Source organism: Electrophorus electricus, chromosome 5 (assembly GCF_041902795.1).
Source record: "Electrophorus electricus isolate QZ-2024a chromosome 5, ASM4190279v1, whole genome shotgun sequence".
Taxonomy (NCBI): Eukaryota; Metazoa; Chordata; class Actinopteri; order Gymnotiformes; family Gymnotidae; genus Electrophorus; species Electrophorus electricus.
Genome location: NC_137501.1, coordinates 28,338,660 through 28,362,566, shown reverse-complemented (window position 1 = coordinate 28,362,566; position 23,907 = coordinate 28,338,660). Strand labels below are relative to the sequence as shown.

The 23,907-nt window shown below is 43.9% G+C and overlaps 1 protein-coding gene across 1 annotated transcript; it reads left to right on the top strand.

Moving 5' to 3' along the window:
* Positions 1-302: 302 nt before the first annotated feature.
* dchs2 (dachsous cadherin-related 2) lies at positions 303-23,180 on the top strand. The gene is made up of 20 exons (XM_027017897.3): positions 303-2,356; positions 5,420-5,611; positions 5,933-6,164; positions 6,694-6,930; positions 8,456-9,490; positions 9,847-10,034; positions 10,459-10,558; positions 10,787-10,944; positions 12,649-13,486; positions 13,757-13,996; positions 14,499-14,633; positions 15,035-15,244; positions 15,589-16,446; positions 16,858-16,977; positions 17,218-17,429; positions 17,693-17,844; positions 18,105-18,235; positions 18,358-18,644; positions 19,113-19,254; positions 19,694-23,180. Exons 1-20 carry the CDS (start codon positions 629-631, stop codon positions 22,177-22,179), a joined length of 9,681 nt encoding a protein of 3,226 aa, XP_026873698.3. The 5' UTR covers positions 303-628; the 3' UTR covers positions 22,180-23,180.
* The last annotated feature ends 727 nt before the right edge of the window (positions 23,181-23,907 follow it).

The window sequence follows — 23,907 nt, the reverse complement described above, 5'->3', positions numbered from 1 at the left end:
TGGTAACTTTATAACATGATGAACCAACTCTACCCTGAGCGGGGAAGATGTGACATGTTAAACAGCACTAATGTTAGCGGAAGATATCGGTGCTCTCTGATACCCACTCAGTCCTGCTTAACAGCGGAAGCTTCCGTCCGCTGTCTTAAACCTCTGTCCTCAAATGCCTTGAGCAGGTAAGGCGGGGCAGGTGTGCTTCTCCGCCGCTAGATGGCGCTACCGCTCCGGCTCATTAACTTATCTGCTCCTGGATCGCGTGAACCGAGTGGCTCGTTGCGCGCAAGACCGCGCGCAACCTTTCGTCACGCGGACCCGACTTGGAGCCGCGCGCTGCGCTCGGGTTGAGTGGGTTGCACCTGCTCGTGGCGGTTCTCGGGGTGCCTTGTAGACGTACAATAGCCGAAGTAGTCAGCAAACGGCTATAAAAGAGGTCGGGAGTAAAAAGACGCTGCTGCTGTGTAAACTGAGCAACGTTCCGGTCAAGCGCCAACTTGCGACTGGCTGCGTAAAGTGAACGTGGGCTGTACCAGTCCTCTCCGGCTGGTGTAGTCTGGGCGTGAGTATGATGGGTAAAAATGACCATTTTAAGCAAAATTGTTAAAGAGCATTTTGGACGTGATAGGTGAAAATGGAATTCTCTGCAAGAGCTCTGTTAAAACTTTTCGCCATTTTATTACAGTGCATAAAGTTGTCGGCGCAGGTGTATAACCTCAGTCTTTCCGTTGAGGAAGGCTTACCTGCGAGGACGGTAGTCGGAGACATGAAAGCTGTATTACCGGCCGCTGTGCCGACTAGCGGATTTTTTATATCCGAGAGCAGAGACTCTGATGTTTTCAAAGACCTAAAAATAGACGGAGACTCCGGTATCATCTCCACCACGGCTGTGCTGGACCGGGAGAGCAGAGACAAGTACGAGTTTTCCGCTGCCACGTTGGCTGGAGAGGTAATCAGAGTTAAAATTGTGGTCACGGATGTGAACGACAATTCTCCTGCATTCCCGGCTGCGACTGCGGAACTGAACGTCTCAGAGTCATGTCTTCCCGGATCGCGCTTTGAAATCGACGGCGCCCGAGACGAGGATGAGGGTCAGTATGGGATTCGAGGTTACAGAATTATGGAAGATGCAATGGAGGAAACGTTCAAAGTGGAGGCTAGGAGCGGGCAAGACAATGAGCTCCACATAGACCTGATTCTCATGAGAGAATTGGACAGAGAAATGCGAGGTTTCTACAGCCTAACCATTGAAGCTTTTGATGGAGGTACTCCACCAAAAACTGGCCAGTTGCAGGTACAGATTAATATTTTGGATGAAAATGACAACCAGCCTATGTTCAATCAAACTGAATACGGAGCGGCATTACTGGAGAACGTGAATCTTTTTACACCCGTGTGCCAGGTGTACGCTGTAGACCCAGACCTCGGCAGTAACGGCCTGGTCGCTTACGAGATTAATCGGTGGCAGAGTGACCCGAATGAGTTCTTCATCGTTGACAGAAGTGCAGGTGTCATTTGCGTGAACAAGCCTCTGGACTATGAAAGCCAGTCGTTTTTCGAGCTTGTCGTAACTGCATGGGACCATGGGGCTCCTCCAAAGTCCAGCAGCACGACTGTGAGAATCAGACTTCTGGATGTCAACGATAACAGCCCACATATTAATATTCTGTTTCTGAGTGAAACAGGGGATCCAGAGGTATCGGAGGACGCTGGCTGTGGGGAGTGTGTTGCCAGGATCTCTGTCTCGAACCCGGATCTGTGGGAGATTGGTGAGATCTGGGTGTCCCTTGAAGGTGGAGAGGGGAAGTTTGCCCTGAAGCACACAGATGAATTTGTGTTTGCTCTCTGTGTGGAAGGACCACTGGACAGGGAGCAGAAGGATCTTTACGAGCTCACAGTGATCGCCTCTGACTCTGGCTTTCCGTCCCTGAGAAGCATGCGGACGTTTCTCCTACGGGTCACCGACATGAATGACAACCATCCGGTCTTCGAGCAGAACACCTACGAGGCCAGTGTTCCAGAAGACGCCCCTGAAGGGAGCTCCGTCCTGCAGGTGAGGGCCCATGACGACGATGACGATTCCGGAATCTTCTACTCGATCCTGCAGTCGGCGCAAGAGCCCCTAGTGAATATTGACCCCCACACAGGCCTCATCACCACGGTGGCAGGCCTGGACCGGGAGAGAGAGCCACGTCTGGCCTTCCTGGTGGTGGCCGTTGATGGGGGCTTCCCTCCTCTGACCTCCACAGCCACTGTAAGCATCCATGTGGTGGATGTCAATGACATCAAGCCTGTGTTCAAACAGCAGTTGTACAATGTGACCATCCAGGAGCATCTGGCCATTGGAACATGCTTTCTACAGGTATATCTGGGATGTTGTATTGATTAGGTTCTGTTGGCTCAATAGTTAAGGTATTGAACTAGTGATCAGACGGTTGAGGGTTCGACCACTGCCAAGTTGCTTTTGGGCTGCTGTGCAAGGCCTTTAAGCCTCAATTGTTCCAGTTGTGTTCATGCTTTGGAAGTTGCTTTGGATAAAAGTGTAAGCTAAATGCCATACATGTAAATCATTAAAAGTTTCTTAAAAGTTATAGTTGTGCACTACAGACAGGTAGGTATCCATTACAGTAATTAATCATCCATGTGGGTGTAATACAATTTCTCCATGTCGGGTCCATAGGTACTAACAGTTATAAATCAAAATGAATGCTTATTCCAGGCTTGCACTGAAATATAAGCTTGATTAATTTGTTTGTATTCTGCATGACATCACATGCTGACAAGATAGGAAAAACCGTCAGTTAACTACAACACACACACACACACTGCTGTCTTATGGAGTAGGAGACAGCGCTAACTGACAGTGCATAAGCAAAAGTGCTTTCTTCCCTAAATACAAAGACAGCAGTGTTTCAGTGAAAAGGAAAGATGTCCTGTCTCTCCCTTAGTCACCGTGTGTGTGTGTGTGTGTGTGTGTGTGTGTGTGTGTGTGTGTGTGTGTGTGTGTGTGTGTGTGTGTGGCAAACTTGAAGCCTGGTACTGCCTTTCTGTGCCCTGGTACAACAAGTCAAACAGTGGCAGAGGATTCAACCACTACTGCATTATTCTTCATATATTTTACTTTCATTATGGATCAGTAATAGTTTGGACAGCTATGAAAACTTTAATGTCTGTTATTATTAACACACCAGTATCTAAGATTCCATTCTATTTTTCACTCCTGAGAAACCATGGGACAACCCCGAACTTGCATACATATCGAGCTTTTAATGGTCTCAACAGCAAATAACTAGAAAGCATTATAGACCCAAATGTGTTAGTTTGAATGTTATATGATTTGTTATATGATTTGTTAGGACCTTTTAAAGTTAATTTTGGGCTTGGCCCATTTTTTTACCCTGATGTGTATTCTCATGGTTAGTTTGGTCTAGTGGTTATCCTGCTTTAACACACCCTGTTCAGGTTCAGCACAGTTAGGCATCAGAAGCATTTAGCCATGGAAAACACTGAGCAGCACTGTAGCTCTTCAAAAACACACCGTGACATGTGTGCTCCAGATCCGTCTCTAAAAACACACTGTGACGTGTGTGCTCCAGATCCAACTCTAGGAACACACTGTGAGGTGTGCTCTAGATCCCTCTCTAAATCTGTTCAATGAGCAGAATTAGCAGCTTGGTTGAAAATGACATGGCATGAAGATCACCCACTTGTCTAATCATTCTGCAGTAATGTGTTATGGGGAGGCATCTGTGGCCTCTGGACAGGTGTAAAGGGCTTTTGTTCACCTGCACCACAGTCACTCTTGTGGGCATAAACCCTAAAACCTTCAGCGCAATAGATCACTCAGGTCTAGTACATTTGACTTTCTAGTACATGTTTAAAAGGCTGCCCCTGAACAGCATGATCCATTATGGCTATTCATGCATAAGGATTTTCGTTGTATTAAAATTGAAGTAAGATAGCTAAATTAGGCTTGTTTAAAGTCTGTCAAGTCTGGACTTGTTCATTCGTTACCGAGGCGAAGGTATGAGAGAAGAGGATCTCCTATCTTGTTGCTTTTCGACCTTGGCCAAAGGTTTCAAGGTCCCCGTGGCCCACATGACTCATAAATCGCCGCATGACATCACCTTTATTGCAGGGAGAGTGTTGATCACACGCTGCCGAATGCAGGGCTGCACGTTGCACGTATTTGCAGAGCTACTCTACACACTAGTAGCTCTGCAATAAAAGCTCACTACTCAGGATGAAGTAAGGAAGGTTTAGTTTAAAGTGTAAGTTTTCAGGGATGATTTTTTTTACACTTTTAGTTTATAGTTATTTTTTATTTTATAGCTTTAACCTTTACTGTAGTTTTAGTTGACTTTTAAGGACTTGTTCTCTTTTATATTTAAGGTGTGCTGTCATCTGCTGTATGTTGCTGTCATTTCAATGCCCTCTGTAGGTTACTGATTGCAATTGCACATTACAGTTACCGGTGTATTGGTTACATATTGCAAATGTATTGAAATATGAAAACAGTTACTATGATGGAATCTGTTTACAGGAGGATGAGGAGATTTGAACAGTTTTATTCTCCATTCAGGGTTCTATTTTGAGGGCTCGTGGAGAACAAATGGATATGTTTGTACTATATTAGTCCTAAATGTGACATACATGGTGCATCTTCTTTGTATATAGCTAAAATAAGCCTGACTAAAATTGAGTCACATCAAGTCACATCTCAGGTATAAAAACACAAAAAAAAAACTTTATGTCGGAGGTGTGTTAAACATCTCTTATTATACTTACCTTGTCATGTCCCTACCTGCCTAAATAAATAAATAATGGTAATTATCTTCACAAACACACAATAAAAAAAAATATCTTAGGGATCGAGCATTTGGACTTAACAACGTGCCAAATGTGAAGGCCTTCATGTAATAGTAACAACTAATGCAGAGCACTAGAAGCTAAATAAATATACCAGTGGTCCGGTTGTGGGTGATGTCCCTAGCACATGTTTATCAGGCTCAGCAGTGGCGTTTTCACCCATGACAGTGTCCCTGCTGGATCATCCACCACTCAAACATGTCCAGGCAGCCGAGGACCTCATCCAGATAATCAAGTACTCCTGAAGGCATTAATGGGCAGTAATGGACAGGGCAGCAGTGAACCAGATCCATGTTGGGGACCTGAAATATCGGCACGTTTAAGATATCTGTACACCCAGAATGTTTGAATTATTACCGGAAATAGAAATGTTATCAGAAGTGGATAACCAACGCAGCCTATTGTATTTTTCCATAGAACAGGTTTTTGATGACAGGTTATTTGTTTGTAAAGCATATTTTTCAGTCGGTTAGAGATTAATGCCCTCTTAAAAGTTTTGTAAGACTTAAAACAAGTTGTAATTTGTGTAATTTGTGAAACTACTGATCACGTCCAGGTCCTTGCAGAGGATGGTGACAGTGGTGAGTTTGGAACAGTGCGCTACTCCTTTTCTGACGGGCTTGATGGTGAAGACACACATCCTCTCTTCCACATTGATCCTGTTACTGGGGAACTCTGCGTATCTCGGGACGTTGACCGCGAAACAGGCCTTGTGACCTTTGACCTTCTGGTAAAAGCTGAAGATTATGTGAGTGAATAGGGGTATTTTTTTTTCCCCAAATGTCCCCAAAGAACTAGGTAGTCTGTGCATTCTTAGATTTCACTATAAATGTACAGGTACTCTCTCTCATATTCTGTGCTAGGTCACGTAGAAATAAAAAGAAAATATTTACTTAATGCATTTCGAATAATTATAGCCAGAATATATAAACCAAATCTGAATCTTATGCTTGTTTGTTTTCTTGCTTATTTATTTGTTTGTTTGTATGTTTGTTTGCATATTTGCATAGCCTCCAAAGTTAAAAACAAATCCATTTCTATTATTCTCCATTTCCATCTTTCTCCTCAGGGAGCCCTCAAGTCCGAGGCATATGTGCACATTGATGTGGAGGACGTGAATGACAACGCTCCGGTGTTTAACTCTGACAAGTATGTCACAAGCATAAGCAGCCATACTCAGCCTGGAGATGAGATCCTCAGTGTGATTGCTACTGACCGGGACTCGAGCAACTGTGGACGAATCACGTACGAGCTTTTGCCTGGAGACGATGCCTCTCTTTTCTCTGTGGACCAATCAACAGGTAAGGGGGTCTGAGTCAGGTCTTTGTTCCAACTGAGAGCAGTCTGCAGACACACATGTGACCCTGTTTAAGGTATCACTTTTAGACCCTTAACATTGTTTTGACAGCGTTTTCAGATAGTGGTATTTGATCTGCACAGTATCCCGAAGTGTATACATAGTGAAGGACGTGACCACACCAGCTGCGAACCGCATAACCAAACTTGAGCTCCACGCACCAGTCCGAATGGAAAGCTCTACACACATTTACTTATTTATGATTACACCATGTGTGCTTCTACAAAGCTAACATGCTATTAATTCAGTCCAATTAAGGCTGAACACTTAAATCAGAGCATATTCCACATTTAAAATTGTTTAGGGTTTATCCCTATCCCTTTTTTAAATGCATAGGAATTGTATACATTATATGTATAGAGTCATATTTGCAGTGCTGCAGTGCTGTGTTGATAAGTTTCCAATTAAAGGCAGACTGCTTAACTGCTAAACGCCAGCTAAATGCAGATGTTCCTGTGTGTGTGTTTCTGTAGGCAAAATCTCTCTGTCCTCTCCGCTCTCCCAGACGGGAAGAAGCACAATGAAGCTCTCAGTCTCTGCCCACGATGGAGAGGGATTGGCTGCCCTGACGCCTGCTGACGTCACCGTCGCCGTCCTGCACACTGACCATGCCCCTGTAATCTTCCTGAAGTCCCATTACAGCTTCAGCGCTCCAGAGGACACGCCCCCCGGCACCTCTGTGGGAACTGTGCAGGCTGTTAGACCGCCCAGTGAGTCTTTTCATATAAAGGCCTCGGTGTATATCCTCATTATGTCAGTATGCCTTGTTTGTCACCCCCGAGGTCACATAAATGCATAACACCTTGGGCCGTCTCATCTTGCCGAGACACATGATGTCATATTAACTTTAGGCAATGTTGCATTAATGCATTAAGTAGCATTAATGGGACGTTGTGTTCGGTTTATGCAGTTTGAAGGGTGCAGCTGAACGGAAAGATGTCCGAATTGGCCTGGTAGGAGTGGGCGGGGTCAGTAGTGAAGTGGGAGGAGTCAGGGCAGAGTGAAAGAAGTAAAGGGTGAGCTAAAGGAAGGATGGCGTCAGTCAGCCTTGCTGGTCAGTGCTGTATTTTCTTTTGTCCTACGAATAGGAGACATTTCCTGCCGACATTTCACTCTTTACTACCCTACTCACTGGAGGTGGTAAGTTTAGCAAAGTGTGGAACAAAAGGCCATCTCTCTCCTTATACTGAGTGATGCGGCGTTCTCAGCTCACAGTCGTAACGCTGCTGGCCCGAGTGCCACAGGCGCGGGGGCAGGACGCACAGACTTCCTCGTTCGTTCATGACATTTATTGACATATAACACGAACAACACAAGTGGCACTCGCATACAATTACAAAGGTGAACATTATTAACATTTAACACTGACGATATACACATAAACACGAACTGGTGAAAACAAACACAGACGTTACGGGCTACAGCTATAGTTCACATTAGCGACTCACGTAGAGACATTGGTAGCGACAATGACCAACAAAGGGAGCACCCATGGACGGGTTTAAATACATTTTTTAAATACACGGTACATTTGTGGATCCCCCTGCACGCAGCGGGCCGTACCACGTGACTCTGGTGCGGGGGGGGGGGGGGGGGGGCAGTACGTGACAATAGTTAATTCAAACTCTCACACACATTTATGCAATTTACTTTTGTTGAATGGAAGACAGTTGAGGATATAATTTAGATTAGCCGCATCTTATCTGAATAATCCTCCTTATTGGAATTTGGTTGAAATATAGGTCTGGGAAAATGGAGCAAATCTTTTAATAAGATTTCTTTTTCCTTCTTATAAATGTATGTCATAAAGCAGTGGCATCATGTAGTTAGCCTTACACATGACAGCCTAACCCAGGATTTGATTAACACTGTATCTTAGAAATAACATGTTCTAAATCGATTTTTAAAATCAGGTTTGTTTGTTTTTTAATATTTTGTCGTATAATGTGTATTTAGTTGAAGTAATTGTACAGAGATCGGAACATAGTGTTATTTATAAGGCAGCAAAACATGACATGCATACAGGAGTTTTAAGTACTGCTAACCATACTAACCGATTATATCCTTTTCTTAATATCTTTAAAACGTGTCATATGTAGAAAAGCCACTTTACGGATTAACTTTTGTTTTTTAAAAGAATTTGAAATGCCACGGTCCATTTTTAATTCTTATTTATAGGCATTGATTAGTAAATGTGTATTTCTAATGGATGTTAATATATTGTCTCACCTGCAGATACAGTGGAAGCACTTTCGTATCGAATCTCCTCAGGTGACCCGCAGGATTTGTTCTCTGTAGATGCCCAGTCAGGTGTCATCTCTAACATCCTGACTCTGGACCACGAGTCCCTGCCCTGGGTCCTGCTCACCATCCAAGCACACATGGGCCCTGCACCTATCTATAGCAGCACCTACGTCAATATCACCATCACCGACACCAACGACAACCCGCCCGTCTTCACGAAGACGTCCGACAGCATCACCATATACCGTAATACTCCACCCGGGACAACGTTCTTCATCGCACACGCTCACGACCGAGACAGCGGCAGCAACGGGCGGATCCGTTACGCTCTCCGTCCCGAGAGCCATCGGTTCGTGATGCACCCCATCCTCGGGACGCTCACGCTAAACAGTGAAGTCTGGAGAGACGCCGTGGAGAGATACGAGCTCACCGTGGTGGCTGAGGATGAGGGCACTCCTTCGCTGAGCTCCTCCCTGGGCCTTGTGGTGGAGCTCGAGGACCCAGCTCCAGCAGATGCCGCTCTTGCCTTTGAGACTCTGTTCTACCAAGTGGAGATCGGGGAGAGTTCCCAGAGTGACACCCGTGTGATCCAAGTGCGTGCCCATGTGACCAGGAGCTTGCCTGGGTCTGGTTTGGCCACGTCAGCCCCGGTACTCACCTACACCCTAGAACCTCTCTCCGGTCCACCACCTTTCTTTCTCCAGCCAGACAGCGGCTGGCTCTTCGTGGCTCGGAGTCTCGACTACGAGTCAGAGCCCTCATACAGGTTCGGCGTTCGGGCCACGGTTAGGGATGGGTACGTGGAACTGACCGCCACGGCATCTGTGGTCATCATCGTGCGGGATGAGAACGACAACGCGCCTGTGTTCGGGAGAGGGAGGTACTTTTTCAGTGTGCCAGAGGGGCCCAACCCCCACGGTCTGATCGGAACCGTGAAAGCTAGAGACAGAGACTCATGGAAAAATGGACAGCTGTCCTACATCCTGCTGTCTGACGGGAAACACTTCCGCATCAACTCCCAAACAGGTGGAAGACCTTTTTAGCTTAGCAACCTATGCTTGAGCATGATATAATTCCTTAAACTTCATCCGTAGAGAACAGCATGTGTGTGAAGAATATCCAAATCACACTTTGTGATCCATGACATTTCTGATGAAGTCATGTAATGTGGTCAGTATTCAAATCATATTTATCCTCTAGAACCCAGTGTGACGTTGAAGTTTACTCCTGTTTCTTTCTCTTCTTATTTCCCGCATGTTTTTTTTTTTTTATCTCCTATTTTTGGCCTCGATCTGTCTTCTTTTTCTCGCTCTCTCACTCTCTCACTCTTTCTTTCTTTCTCTCTCTTTCTCTCTCCCGCCCTCCCTGTGTGCTTCCTCCAGGAGAGCTCATAAACTGGATGGCCCTGGACCGGGAGAAGCAGTGCCATCACACACTGAGAGTTATGGTGACTGACCACGGCCAACCCCGCCTCAATGCCAGCACTACAGTCCACATACTGGTGACCGACGTCAATGACAACGCACCTCAGTTCACCAACCTTCCAGCCAGCAAGGAGCTGAGACTCCAGGTGTCCATTTGAACACAGAATCTCACTAATAACCCAAGGAAGGCGTGGCGTGCACAGTTGGCCCTGCACTAATAATGCTACTTGGAGGCTAATAGCTGTTGTTCATTATAAGAAACGTTTTACTAGAGAATTCTCACTGGGACTGACCATTTCCCAGCATAGCCTGAATCTGTGTCCACAAAACCATCCAGACACTTTCAAAATGTTGAGCGCCATAGATGATGTTCTTTTTTAGCAGGCCTTTCGTATGTGTGTTTTTTTATTTTATTAATCTCTTGGTTGGTTTTCAGTTGGGCAGTTATATTGCACCTGCAGCTGTTTGCCTGAGATAGGTAGCACAAACGTAAATGTGTACAGGTAAGTAGGTTATAACATAATGTAATGAATAGCAACCCCTTCCTGTCTCCAACAACTTGCTTGGCAGGTGTGGGCAGGACTTCCCGTGGGTTCTGTGGTGACCAGCATGTTTGCAAAGGACCCAGATGCAGGGGAGAATGGAACATTCACATTCTATCTCACATCAGGTAGGCAGAAATGTCTGTCTGTTACTAGCACATCATTTGATGTTTGTTACTAAGAACTTACGGAAAATTTGAACTGTTTGTGTATTATTCATTGGAGGTCATTTCTTGTTTTGATTCAAATGATCTACTTCCCTAAATAAACTATTTATTATTATTATTATTATTATTATTATTATTATTATGATTATACTCAATGCATTTCTAAAGCCTAGTGCTTTTTCTCTACAGGTAATAGAAAGGGTCATTTTGAGATAGATAGGCACAGTGGGGATATCAAGGTAACAGCACGATTTCGCCCAAATCCCCAAACCAGCTATACCCTCACTGTGGTTGCCATGGACAACGGACCCAAACCCCTGCAGCAGACAGCACTTGTACACATGCAGGTGATGGTTCATTATTTCCACCACAGATTGATACACTGCATTCCCGTCTCAGGGGAAAACATTAATTTCATTTCTTTGTTTGTTTTTGTTCATTTTATTTACAGCGGGTGAAATAAGTATTGAACATGTCACCAGTTTTCTAAGTACATATATTTCTAAAGGTGTTATTGACATGAAATTCTCACCAGATGTCAGTAACAACCCATCCAATCCACACATGCAAAGAAATCAAACCGTAAATGTCCATACATTAAGTTCTGTGTAATAATGAGAAATGACACAGGGAAAGTCATGAAACCAGATGAAATCTATCAGTAATTAGAAAGCAATCCTGCCACTTAGTGCAAATTAATATCAGATGGTTCAACTGATGGCCTATAAAAAGGTGTCTCATTACCAAGGTGCCACACAAGAAACATCTCATGATGGGTAAAACCAGTGAGCTCTCTCAAGACCTTTACAACCTTATTGTTGCAAAACTTACTGATGGCATTGGTTTCAGAAGAATTTCTAAATTACCGAAGGTTCCAGTGAGCACTGTTGGGGCCATAATCTGGAAGTGGAAAGAACATCATTTCACCATAAACCAGCCACGACCGGATGTTCAGCACAAAATTTCAGACAGAGGAGTGAAAGGAATTATCAGAAGATTATCAGAAGAGCCAAGGACCACCTGTGGAGAGCTATAGAAAGACCTGGAATCAGCAGGTACAATTGTTTCAAAGAAAACAATAATTAATGCACTCAACCTCCATGGCCTGCATGCACGTTCACCACGAAAGACTCCATTGCTGAAGAAAAAGCATGCTGAAGTGCCTTTAAAGTTTGCTCAGCAACATTTAGACAAGCCTGTGAAATATAGTTTGGTCAGATGAGACCAAAATTGAACTCTTTGGATGCCATAATACACACCATGTTTGGAGGTCAAAAGGCACTGCACATCACCCCCAAAACACCATACCAACAGTGAAGTTTGGAGGTGGGAACATCATGGTGTGGGGCTGTTTTTTACCATACGGCACTGGCACGCTTCATATAACTGAAGGAAGGATGAATGGACAAACGTACAGAGACATTCTTGATAAAGGTCTGCTGCCATCTACCAAGATGATGAAGATGAAACGAGGGTGGACATTTCAGCAAGACAATGATCCCAAACACACAGCCAAGGAAACTCTCAATTGGTTTCAGAGAAGGGAAATAAAGCTGCTAGAATGGCCCAGCCAACCACCTGACCTGAACCCAACCGAACATCTATGGAAGGAACTAAAGCTCAGAGTTCATAGAAGGAGCCCACAGAACTTTCAGGATTTGAAGTGTGTTTGTGTGGAAGAACGGGCCAAAGTCACACCTGAGCAAAGCATGCGACTAGTTTCTCCATACAGGAAGTGTCTTGAAGCTGTCATCACCAAAAAGGCTTTTGTATGAAGTATTAAATACATTTCAGTAAGCGTGTCCAATACTTTTTCCATGTCATTTCTCATTATTACACAGAACTTCTAGTAGACATCTACGGTTTGATTTCTTTGCATGTGTGGATTGGATGGGTTGTTACCGACATCTGGTGAAAATTTCATGTCAAAAGCACCTTTAGAAATATAATTACTTAGAAGATTGGTGACATGTTCAATACTTATTTCTCCTGCTATGCATGTTATTGTATGAAGTCAATATTTTTCTAAATTTTTTAACACACTATTTCAGGTCTATGGTTCACCAAAAGAAAATGGCCACCGTGACCTTCCTGGCCTCAGTCGTTTCACTGTGAAAGAGAACACCAGGCTGGGAACCATCATTGGGTGTCTCAGATTTTCTGGGGGATCCAGTAAGCAGTTGCACTACTCTGCTGTTGAGGGGAATGGGAGCTTGCACTTTGGTGTTGACAAAGTCAGTGGTGACCTCTATGTGACACAGCCTCTCGACTATGAGGCTACACAGGGATACTTTCTGGCTATACAGACCGAGGCTCCTCCTACAATCAAGGCCACCGTTCTAGTGGCTGTTGATATTGAAGATGTCAATGACCACACCCCCTGGTTCCCTGGTGACGACAGTGTCGTCGTGTTTGGTGTTCAGGAGGACACAGATGTGGGAACAGCAGTGTATGCTTTTAAAGCTCTTGATGGTGATGGTACTCTTCGTCACAGTGCAGTACGTTACACAATGACCTATGACCTTGAGTCTGATATGGAGGACCTGCCATTCTCTATTGACCCTCACACTGGGGTTGTCACGACAACTGCACAGTTGGATCGAGAGCACTCCCACAGCATTGCATTCACCATCACCGCTAGCAACCAACCCGAGGGGCCAAATGAAAACAGACACACCTCTGTAACGGCTCAGGCATTCCTATTGGACGTCAACGACAACAGCCCTGCTTTTGTTTCCATGGACACAGTTCATGTGGCAGAGGACACGGAGGTGGGAAGCCTCCTTCATCACTTGCTGGCCACCGATGAGGATGAGGGAACAAACAGTCATGTGACCTACAGTCTGATTGGTGGAAACGAAGATGGACACTTCCACTTGGAGAGAACAGGTGCAGTATTTATTCAGACGCCGTCAGTACACACCTACAGCAGAAATACTCATTCATGCGATTTAAATATTATATAAACTTACACCTATTTATCAAGCGTTTCCTGAAATTCTGCCATAATCCTCCAGTTATTCTGTTTGGCGGTGATGATATTCATGTCTAATTGAGAGGTCCCCCTTTTTCCAAAAACTCAACATTTGTGATATGTTATTAGCCCCCTTTTCTGTCTTTTAATAACTATCTTTGGTCTGTTTTCCTGTTTATTTCTAGGTCACTTGTATCTGAACTCTTCTCTGGACTACGAATCCCAGCATGCCTTTTCCCTCACAGTGCGAGCCTCGGACAGCGGCCTGCCACCTCTGTCCAGCACCTGTACTCTGACTGTGGTGGTGGTGGATGTAAACGACGAGGCTCCGGTCTTTGAACCGCACTTTTACGTTGCCAGTGTGGTGGAAAATCAACCTGCAGGGCAGCCTGTGGTTACCGTGCACGCACTTGACCTGGACTCAGGTAGACACCCATGCTTCCCCAACCCCCATAACAGCTGTGCGTATGGAGTGCCTTTAGCCAAGGGGAGGGATCAAAGTACCGTATCCTGTACTTGAATGGTTCGCACTGACAGTAGAGCACATCGGAGCTGGCAGTGCAGACAGACTCGACGGAAGACCAGACTGTGTCATTCCTAAATTCCTCCATGTGCTGGCATAATCATTTTAATTTCAATATTCAGTACTTATACCAGTTGGAGCTTGGTACCATTACAGTCCAAGACTTCGTTTAAAAAAACAACAACTTTAATTTCAACATTTCTACATTACTCATCATTTAACATTGGAATTTGGAGGTTTTATGAGAGCTATTATAGTAGATAAGAATAAAATGTATTGCTTTGATCTATTGACATCTACCGATTTGATTTTATTTCTTTCTGTTTGTAAGAGTATTATGTCTACAATTTAGCAGTTTATATGAAAATGTGGTGTGTGTGTGTGTGTCTGTTTTACTTTAATAGAGGAGAATGCTGTGTTGAGCTACAGTATCCTGCCAGGACCTGGTTATGAGTTCTTCACCATAGACTCACACACTGGACTGATCAGCACATCCAGCCAGCTGGACAGGGAGCTCCAGCACAGTTTCACCCTCAGAGGTAAGACCTACCTGGCCATAGCAGCTTTGCATTCCCTGCTTACCCTCCACAGACCTCTGGGATTCATGCTGCTTTAATGTGTACCATTACATTGTGTTAACCATACTTACATCAAACCAAAACATCCTGCAACTGCCTCAAAATTTATGGTACTTCTATTATGTCATTGCTATCGACTCTTGTACTGAAATGAATGCTAATTCAGAAGTCAGGCTAACTGAAACGTCCTTGAAAATTTCTAAAATGACATCATACATTGCTGGCATTTTCATAGACAAGCGGTCCATTTTGTTCAGCACTGCAGTAGGTACTTGGCCCACACATTTCTAAAAATTCAGACTCTGACACTGCTCAATCACAGTGCGGCCAGCTCTCATGTACTCTGACTGGTTGGTTTGCAGTTCAGGCAGAAGACGGTGGAACACATCCTCTCTCCAGCACCGTGACCGTCCTTTGCTCTGTGCTCGATGACAACGACAACCCCCCCGAGTTCTCCCAACCAACCCTCCACATCACCATCCCAGAGAACCTCCCTCCAGGGGTCATTCACACCACCCACGCCTCTGACCCAGACTGTGGGATCAACGGGACCGTGAAGTACTCTATACAGAGTGAGAGGATGTTTTCTCCATACACAGTTCACTTACTTGTGTTATGTGCTAAGTAGTTTCCAGCCCAGACATGAATTTGTGGAGAGAATGGGTTCCGAGGACATTGGTTACCTCTAATACAGTTTCTGGTCTTACACTGCAGATTTGGGCTAGAGTTTTGGACCAGAAAACTATACTGGTAGTCTTCTTTATTAGTCCAAGGCTAAACATAAACTGGGTGTGTTGAGTCACTCCTAAATCACATACCGCATGAATTATTTTACAGTTTTGGATATTTTTCCATCATGTCAGCGTTTCGCGTAACCTCTCCTCATTCTGCTTTTTCTGTTTCTGCAACTGATTAGATGCAGACGACGATTTCTCCATTGACGCAGCGACCGGAGCCATCAGCAGTACTAGAGTTCTGGACAGGGAGGAGCGTTCCAACTACGCGCTGCTCATCACAGCCAGCGACCAGGGCCCCTATCCTCTCTCCGCCAGCCTTCTCTTCTTTGTGTCTCTGTCTGATGAGAACGACAACAGCCCCACGTTTGGCAGTAGGAGCTACCACGTCTCCGCCAGTGAGGGGCTCCCCGTCGGCTCCGAGATCCTCCAGCTCGGCGCGCAGGACCCAGATGAGGGCCCCAACGGCGAGGTCACCTTCTCGCTGGCTGAAGAGACTTCCGGAACCTTTGCTGTGGACTTCTCGACAGGCATAGTGCGCCTGACGAAACCGCTGGACCGGGAGACATGCTCTCAGCACACCTTCCGCGCCGTAGCAACCGACAGCTGCAGCCAGGGTCCTCGCAGCTCAGTTGTCGCGGTCGCCGTTCATGTGGATGACGTAAACGACAACCCGCCCACATGCGCCACGGAGCCCGTCTGGGTGTCTGTCGCGGCAGGTGATGCTCGCCCCGGGCGGCCCATCACCACGGTAACAGCCGATGACCCAGACCAGGGAGAAAATGGGACCATGCAGTTCGGCTTGGTGGAGGAAGACGCGCTGTTCCAGGTCAACCGGTCCTCCGGGGAGGTGGTCGTCAAGGCCCCGCTGGGTGAGGGTGTATCTAGGACCTGGCTGCTGTCAGTGTGGGTTGCGGACCAGGGCACGCCTGCTCTCACCTCTACCTGCCTGCTGCTTGTTCAGCTCAACGGGGAAGAGCCTCCACTAAGGTTCACTGAGCAGATCTATGAAGTCACCATACCTGAAAACATCGAGACAGGTGCAGTACACATGGCTCTCTCACATCCTGTCCTCAGCGCATAGCAGCCGTGGTCAGCAGGTTCTGTGCTTCTCCTGCTCTAACACGTCCTGCTCAAGAGGCGAGCTGGTAATGAACAGATGAGTCGAAACTGGCTTGTTCGAAAAGGGAGAACACAGTGGTTGTGGTTGCAAATCTTGGTTAGGTTTTACATATTTAGTGATCGTACGTTGTGGACGTTTTGGTGGTGTTTTGTTGATTTTGTCATCGGTTCAACAACCAGTTTGAATTCTGCACTGATTATGACTAAGAGCAAACCATGTTGTGTTTGACTTTTATTAGATACTAATTCAGTGTTTACAGTTATTAAGGTTGGGTTTACTGCGGCTTTTAACCAGTGATGAGTTGCATCTCTTTATTTCACACAATAAGGCTCCTGGGTGGCAAATGTGGTGGCCCATGAGCAGACTGCACCTGGGAACATGATGAAGTACAGCATGTTCAGCGACCCTGAGAGCAAGAGCAGAGCTTTCAGCATTGATCCCGACTCAGGTGAGAATTGGACCAGGTGTCACCATGGTATGTGTGTCTGTCTTCTGCCTAGATAACCAAGGCTCTGCATTTTGGAGTGCATGGCACCAAGTCAAGAAGAGCCTAATAATTCATTAATAAGTTAGATTTACTGTGTGTAAACACTGAATTACCTCCAGAAAATCCTTTTTTGCATCTAACCTCAGGCTATGTTTAACTGCTCAGATTCTAGCCATCATAACCACGCCAGTGTTTCAACAGGTGATATAACAGTTCAAGAGCAGAGTCTGCTTGACTTCGAAATGGAGCACAAGGTTAATTTGGTGGTGGTGGCAGAAAATGACCGCCATTCAGCCTACGCCAGAGTGATCGTCACTCTGCAGGATGTGAACGACAACGCTCCAGTGTTTAAGCAGAGTTACTACAGGACTGCAGTGTGGGAGGAGCAGATTCACAACACTTACGTCATGCAGGTAAATGTGCTTGGCTGTTGTTGATAAGTTAGGTGATGGAAAAGATTCCTTTACACTAGAACTTTTGTACTCTAAATAAATGTTTATCATTAAATAGATTGAATGGAACATGATGTTGCTATAATACCTTCTATCTATGCATTATATATCTTATTCGTGTCTTTCTGTTCCTATTCAACTTGCTATAATTCCTTACGTATAAGTTGTTTAACCCCTTCATGTGGGTATCAGAGGTCCCATTTATTGCTCACTTGTTTTTGTAGGTGTTGGCAATGGATTCTGACAGTGGGTTGAATGGGCAGATAGACTACCTAATTGTGAATGGGAACCGTGGCGACGCCTTCATCATTGACTCAGTTCGTGGGATACTGGCCACCAATGCAGTCCTTGATCGAGAGATCACTGACTCTTACAAGTATTCACAATTCCTTTACCGTTAAAGCCTTACTCAAAATCTCACAGATATTTCTATGCAGGCCACTGTACACCATAAACTTGGTATAAATAAATGACTGCTGAAATTTAATAATGCACCCATGCAAGGGAATTAACAAATATGCTTATGTAATTAAATATGTCAACCTAGTTATTTATATCTAAACTATTAAATATGCAAATATTCATAAACATGCAGTGCCCTCCTAGTCTTTTAATCAAGTTTTGATTGACTGACAGGTTAATTCTTGAAGCTAGAGACAAGGGGAGCCCCCCTCTCACGGGCACCTGCACTGTTCGGGTGCAGGTTATTGACGTCAACGACAACAGTCCAACAATACCACCAATGGAACCTCTGGTGGTCACAGAGAGTAAGACACTTAATCACTAATTTCAGATATAGTTGAGAGGCTACACTGATCACTAAAGAAAAAGCCTAAAATCATACCAAAATGCTCAAACAAAAACCATCTCTATCTTATTGAACATTCAGATCTTCCTGCTGGCCACATTATTGGCCAGGTCATTGCCAATGATGTGGACCTCAGTTCGACGATCACCTACAGCTTATCAGCAAAAGGAGAAGCAAATGGAAGCTTTGCCATTGACCGTTACTCTGGGATCATCACCTTAGCCAGGAGTTTAGACTATGAAGAGCAAGTTCTGCATACACTGAAAGTAGTAGCTTCGGACTCTATCCACCAGACTGAGGCACAGATTACTATTCAAGTGCTAGACGTGAATGATAACGCACCAAAGTTCTCTCAGGAGTTCTACCAGGTTTGGCACAGTGCATGTTTACTTAGTAGTGGTGTAAAATGGGTAATTTGACAGTAAAATGGTAAGCTGTAAAGTTTACTGTAAATAACATGGTGGTGTAAAGCTGTTGTCCATGACGATCGATAAAGACCTTGTCCAGTACAGATATGAGTATGTACTACTACTTATATGTCCTGTGTGATTTTAGATCTCAATGAGAATATTTTTTTGGGTGTAAAAATAAAACCTGGCGGTTCCAAAACAATAAATTATCCCTTTAGAAATCTGTTTGCAATGCCCACATTGTGGTCAGTTTTAAATGTTCAGTATTTTTTATTCATATTATAACAGCTCAGTGTTTGTGTTTGTTCATCATACAAAACTACTGTATCACAAACATTTATATAAACCTACAATGGAAGGTCCTGTGTGGTACGTCTGACTTGAATTCTGTTCTTTTCTTGTGATCTTTTTCTTTCACTACTGCAGGTCTTCTTGCCTGAGTTGATGTCAGCAGATTCATTTGTTGTGGCAGTAACGGCAACAGACAAAGACTCTGGTTTGAATGGCAAGATTTCTTACAGACTTCTCTCTTCCCCATTGAATGGGTTTTACATCAATGCAGAAAATGGTAATATTTGTTAAAAAGTTTCACTCTCGCACTAAATACTGAAAGCAAACCCAGACTGTAAGGTTAGAAAAAATGTCAACACAGTTAATCAGTGAGAACTTACTATGTCTTTTCAGAGTCCCATTTTTAACATTGGTTTTCATTTTTACCAAGTTAACCAGTACTAATAGTTTAGTACTAATTATTTTGGCATATACTTTTTTCAGGCATTTACTTGTTGTTCAGTGCTTACATATTTTACTCAATTAACGTTATTTATGTTTCCTTGATAGGAATCATAATATAGTATTTAAATTATGGGAAAAATGTAATTTTCATATAACATTCAAATCACCTGCTAAAACCTTAAAAGACAGCAAAATCCGGTTTGAAAATATATGTATATTTGTTACTGCAAAATATAATATGTAGCAATGGCGCTTTTCTTCTTTGTATTCAGGTTCTATATACACCAACAAGCCTCTGAGGTATGTGTCTAGCAGTAACGTGGTCCGGATTCTTACAGAAGCTCGGGACGGTGGTGACCCTACCCTCTTTAGTGTCGCGTCCTTGGACATACAGGTGTTAGATTCCAACGACCATGCACCTTTCTTCCAAAACCACAGCTACAAGGTGAGTGTTTGCGAGGACGCACCTGCGGGGAATGTACTCCTCAGCCTGCTTTCTGAAGACCTGGACTACTCAGATGAAAACACTCACTTAGACTATGTGATCACTGGGGGTAATGAGGAGAGGCACTTCTGCATTGAGATGGTAAATGTGCCAAAAGGTGCCCAGCAAAGTACTGTGGGTAATGTAGTGCTCTGTAACATGCTGGACAGAGAAACAACGGAAACATACTCACTGACCGTTACTGTGATGGACAGAGGAACGCCTCCACTCAACAGTTCAACAATAGTGTCCGTCACTGTGCTGGACATCAACGACCACGAACCTGTTTTCAGCAGCTCAGAGTACTATGCGCATGTCACTGAGAACAGCCCACCAGCAACTGCTGTGGTCCAGGTGTTTGCTCATGACCCCGACCTTGGACCAAATGGCACAGTAAGATATGATGTCATCTCTGGCAACAGTAAGGGTCTGTTTAGATTGAACTCTCATACTGGCGCTCTAGAAGTCAATGGCACTCTGGATTTTGAAGAAGATTCCAGACACACCTTAACTGTCCAAGCCTCGGATGGCGGTGGTCCAGGTAACAGGCAGGTATCTTTTGCTGTGATTTACATCGCAGTGCTGGATGAGAATGATAATTCCCCCTTCTTCTTGTTTTCTGCCATCAACTGCTCAGTGGCAGAAAACCTGCCCGTTTTTACCCCAGTATGTGTGATCCACGCTGTTGATCATGACGCAGGGGGCTTTGGACTCCTGACATACTCGATCTTGACCTCCTGTTTCATGGAATATGGAACTGACAACCCAGACGGGAAAGAGGCTTTTGCCGTTGACGCTCTAACTGGAGACATCCATACTAGACAGACATTTGATTACGAGAAGCAGAGTGAATACTGTTTTGTGGTTGAGGCTCGAGATAAGGGGGATCGAACAGCTACAGCGAGGGTTCAGATAGCCATCGATGGCACAGATGAGTTTAGTCCTGTGTTCACCCAGAATACCTACCGTTTCGTTCTATCGGACAATGCGAGACTGGGGCAAAGTGTGGGTGACGTTATGGCTATGGACCACGATGGGGGTCTGGATGGCATTGTGGAGTACTCTTTGGTTAGGCCATCCCCCTTTTTTAACGTAAACAAAACGTCAGGAAGCGTCTATATCTCAAATCCAGTGTATCGAAAAGCAGGCGCTTCCTCAAAAGATGATGTGGCAAAAGTGATGGTTCTGGCAAGCAGTCCAAAGCCCGATTCCAGATCGACGACCTGTCTTGTTCTTGTGAACATATCTCAGTCCACAGAAGCTTTGACCGGTGTTGCTCTCAGTGTTCGGACTGTCAAACTCGGTGTCTCGTTAACAGTGTTCCTTCTGCTTTTGATAAGCTTCATTAGTCTAGTAGTGAGGTATAAGACAAACGAAAATGCCCATAAGAAGTCAGCTTCCTTAGCTGCAGATCCTCGCCATGGGACTGAAACTTCTGGAATATTGCGAAGAGATCCTCAAAATAGTGTTGCTGGCCTGAAACATACCACATTGAACATGCAAACAAAAAGGAAGTTCCTCATCCCTTTGAGGAACTCTGGCGCAAGCGGACGAGGCTCTGCAGAGGGTGAAACTGCTGAAGATCAAGATATTAAGATGATCTCTGAATACCAGTGTCTTAAGCAGCTTGTGGTTCCACATCTAGACTCAGGGATTCCGATGGAAGACCAGTTATCCTGCTGTCCAGCTAGTTTGGGCACAGGCAAAATGGCAATAATGTCGAGTGTTGAGAGTCTTCATAATTTCAAGGAAGAAGGAGGTGGTGAAGGGATGCTAACTCAAGCGGTCAGCATGAGGGAGTTGGACGGGGTCATGAGAGATCGTGTGTCATTTCCTAACCACCAGGATTTTAGTGAGGGATCTCTCACCAGTCTTATTTCCTCAGAAGGGAAATTGTATGGCACCTATGGCTGGGACCACCTGAAATGGGAATCTCATTTCCACCCCCAGCCATCTGTCTTCTCAGACCTTGACATGATCCATGGCAAAGGCAGTGAAGAAGCCGTGCAATCAGAGTTCCACAGTCTCCTGCCCCAGAGAACAGCGTCCCAAGGTAGAAGGCCCTCATACTCCAAGTACACATACTCTCTTTTGGGAAGGAACGTAAGACAAACGTCTTCTGCCATGACCTCCAGCGTATCTCCCTCTCTCTCACTTCTGACTCTGAGGACGCCAAATGCTTCTCCCGTGGTATCAGAGACCGGACTGGGTAGCTTTAGAAAAATGACCCCCTTGTCAACAGATGTCTTGGAGAATGCAGAGGTAAAGGCATGATTTGTGCTTTGATGTTTTTTTTAAACCCTTCATCTAATGAATTTAAGCTGGGGACAAGAATGTGAATCAGTGTGTTGTATTAGATTCAGCTGCACAACCCTCAAAGTTGTGTTAAGAAATCAAGTCCTTGGGCACATGTGAACATTGAATATATATATAAGCACTGGGACTGGAAGGAAGAAGCTCACTAAAAATTTTATGGCTGCTTTTGTCGAACCCATCAATGTTGAACAATGCAAGGCAGTATCAGCACTATGGTTTAAAATATATTTGTAGTAGAATTGTTTTCTGTTTATTTCGATTTAAAAACAATTAAAAAAATATCAGGTGTGTCATGTTTAAAATCTTGGCATTGTGTGAGCAAATATAATTACAAACCTTTTCTGATTCTGTCATTAGGAGCATACTACATTTCAGTGTATTGACTAATACAAGCATATTATTACTCCAGGTTTTACTCAATAAAATGTGTTTTTGTTTATTTTATAAAACTTGCCCGATAATGGTTCAAATCTGACCTGCCAAATGAAGCTAGAATCATATTGTGGACCATAACTGGAATGAAAAATTCTGCATTAGAGACAGGAATTTATATATATATATATATATCTCAGTATGACAGTACATCTACTCCCTGGGAATCAAATCCATGACATTTTTTCATAGTACCGTATCCTACCTGCTCTGCCAAATAGGGGGTAAAATATAGGCTACATTACTACTGTCATTACCAAGGTAAGAATTTGACAGTTTAAGCGTGTCTCTTTCTAAAAGTATCATTTGGAAAATGCACTAAGGTGGAGAAAAAGCCATGAATGTTGAGTTGACTTTTTGTTGTTTATCCATTTCTGTAAGTGATGAATTAATTGCAGAGAACTGTATTCTAATGTCGCAAACATGTCTTTTAATGTTGTTCTTTTTATATATTGTTGCATTTTGTGGTACTCTTCTCTACATTGTACCAACATTTACAAAATAAATGCCTTCAGAAAAAAGTGTAATGGGGCAGTTTTTATTTATACTCTTTTTCTGTAGCATAAATTAGATTAGTGAAATGTTTGTCAACCTTGTATGTATGCAGCACATTTACATATCTTAGAAGTATACTTTGTTGTACAGTAATTGCTGTCTGACATTGAAAGTGTAAAGTCCTTTGAATGAATTGTTGACTCTTCACAGGAAAAAGGCTATAAAAGACCATATATACCTACAATATATGAAGACTGTTTTGAATAGACAGTTTTGAAATAATTGGTTTTGAATCAATCAGAGTATGTTTGACTATTAAGTGAAAGATTTTAAGCAATGAACATAAGTACCTTTTATCATACTGGTATATTTTAGAACGTGTGACTGAAAGTGTGATCTTACTGGTATATATTGGAAAGTGTGACATATTGTTAAATAATTTTTATTCAAGTTTAAAATATGATTTGCGTTGTGTGAAAATTGGACCATGGCATAATTGTGTGTTTCTGTTATTTCCCATTTGTCAGAACTTTAAGCTCACTAGCATGAAATAAATGAAATGTCTTTGAAATGTTGCATGAAATGTTGCAAACACTATCCCTTATTCACCAACAGGTACAGAAAACATGACGTTTTAACCATAACAGGATGCGGATACTCGAGAACACTATACACTGCATGTTATAAGATTTGCTAGAGTGCATTGAAGAAAAGATTCACTTTTGAGAGTATACAGTGAGGAAGAGTCTGCTCTCAGAT

Bases quoted from the DNA above. Each gene is read 5' to 3' on its own strand.
- dchs2 (XM_027017897.3), top strand. From the start codon at position 629: ATGGAATTCTCTGCAAGAGCTCTGTTAAAACTTTTCGCCATTTTATTA. The intron at 10,559-10,786 runs GTAGGCAGAAAT...TTTTCTCTACAG, and splicing joins CACATTCTATCTCACATCAG to GTAATAGAAAGGGTCATTTT. The intron at 17,430-17,692 runs GTAAATGTGCTT...TTGTTTTTGTAG, and splicing joins ACAACACTTACGTCATGCAG to GTGTTGGCAATGGATTCTGA.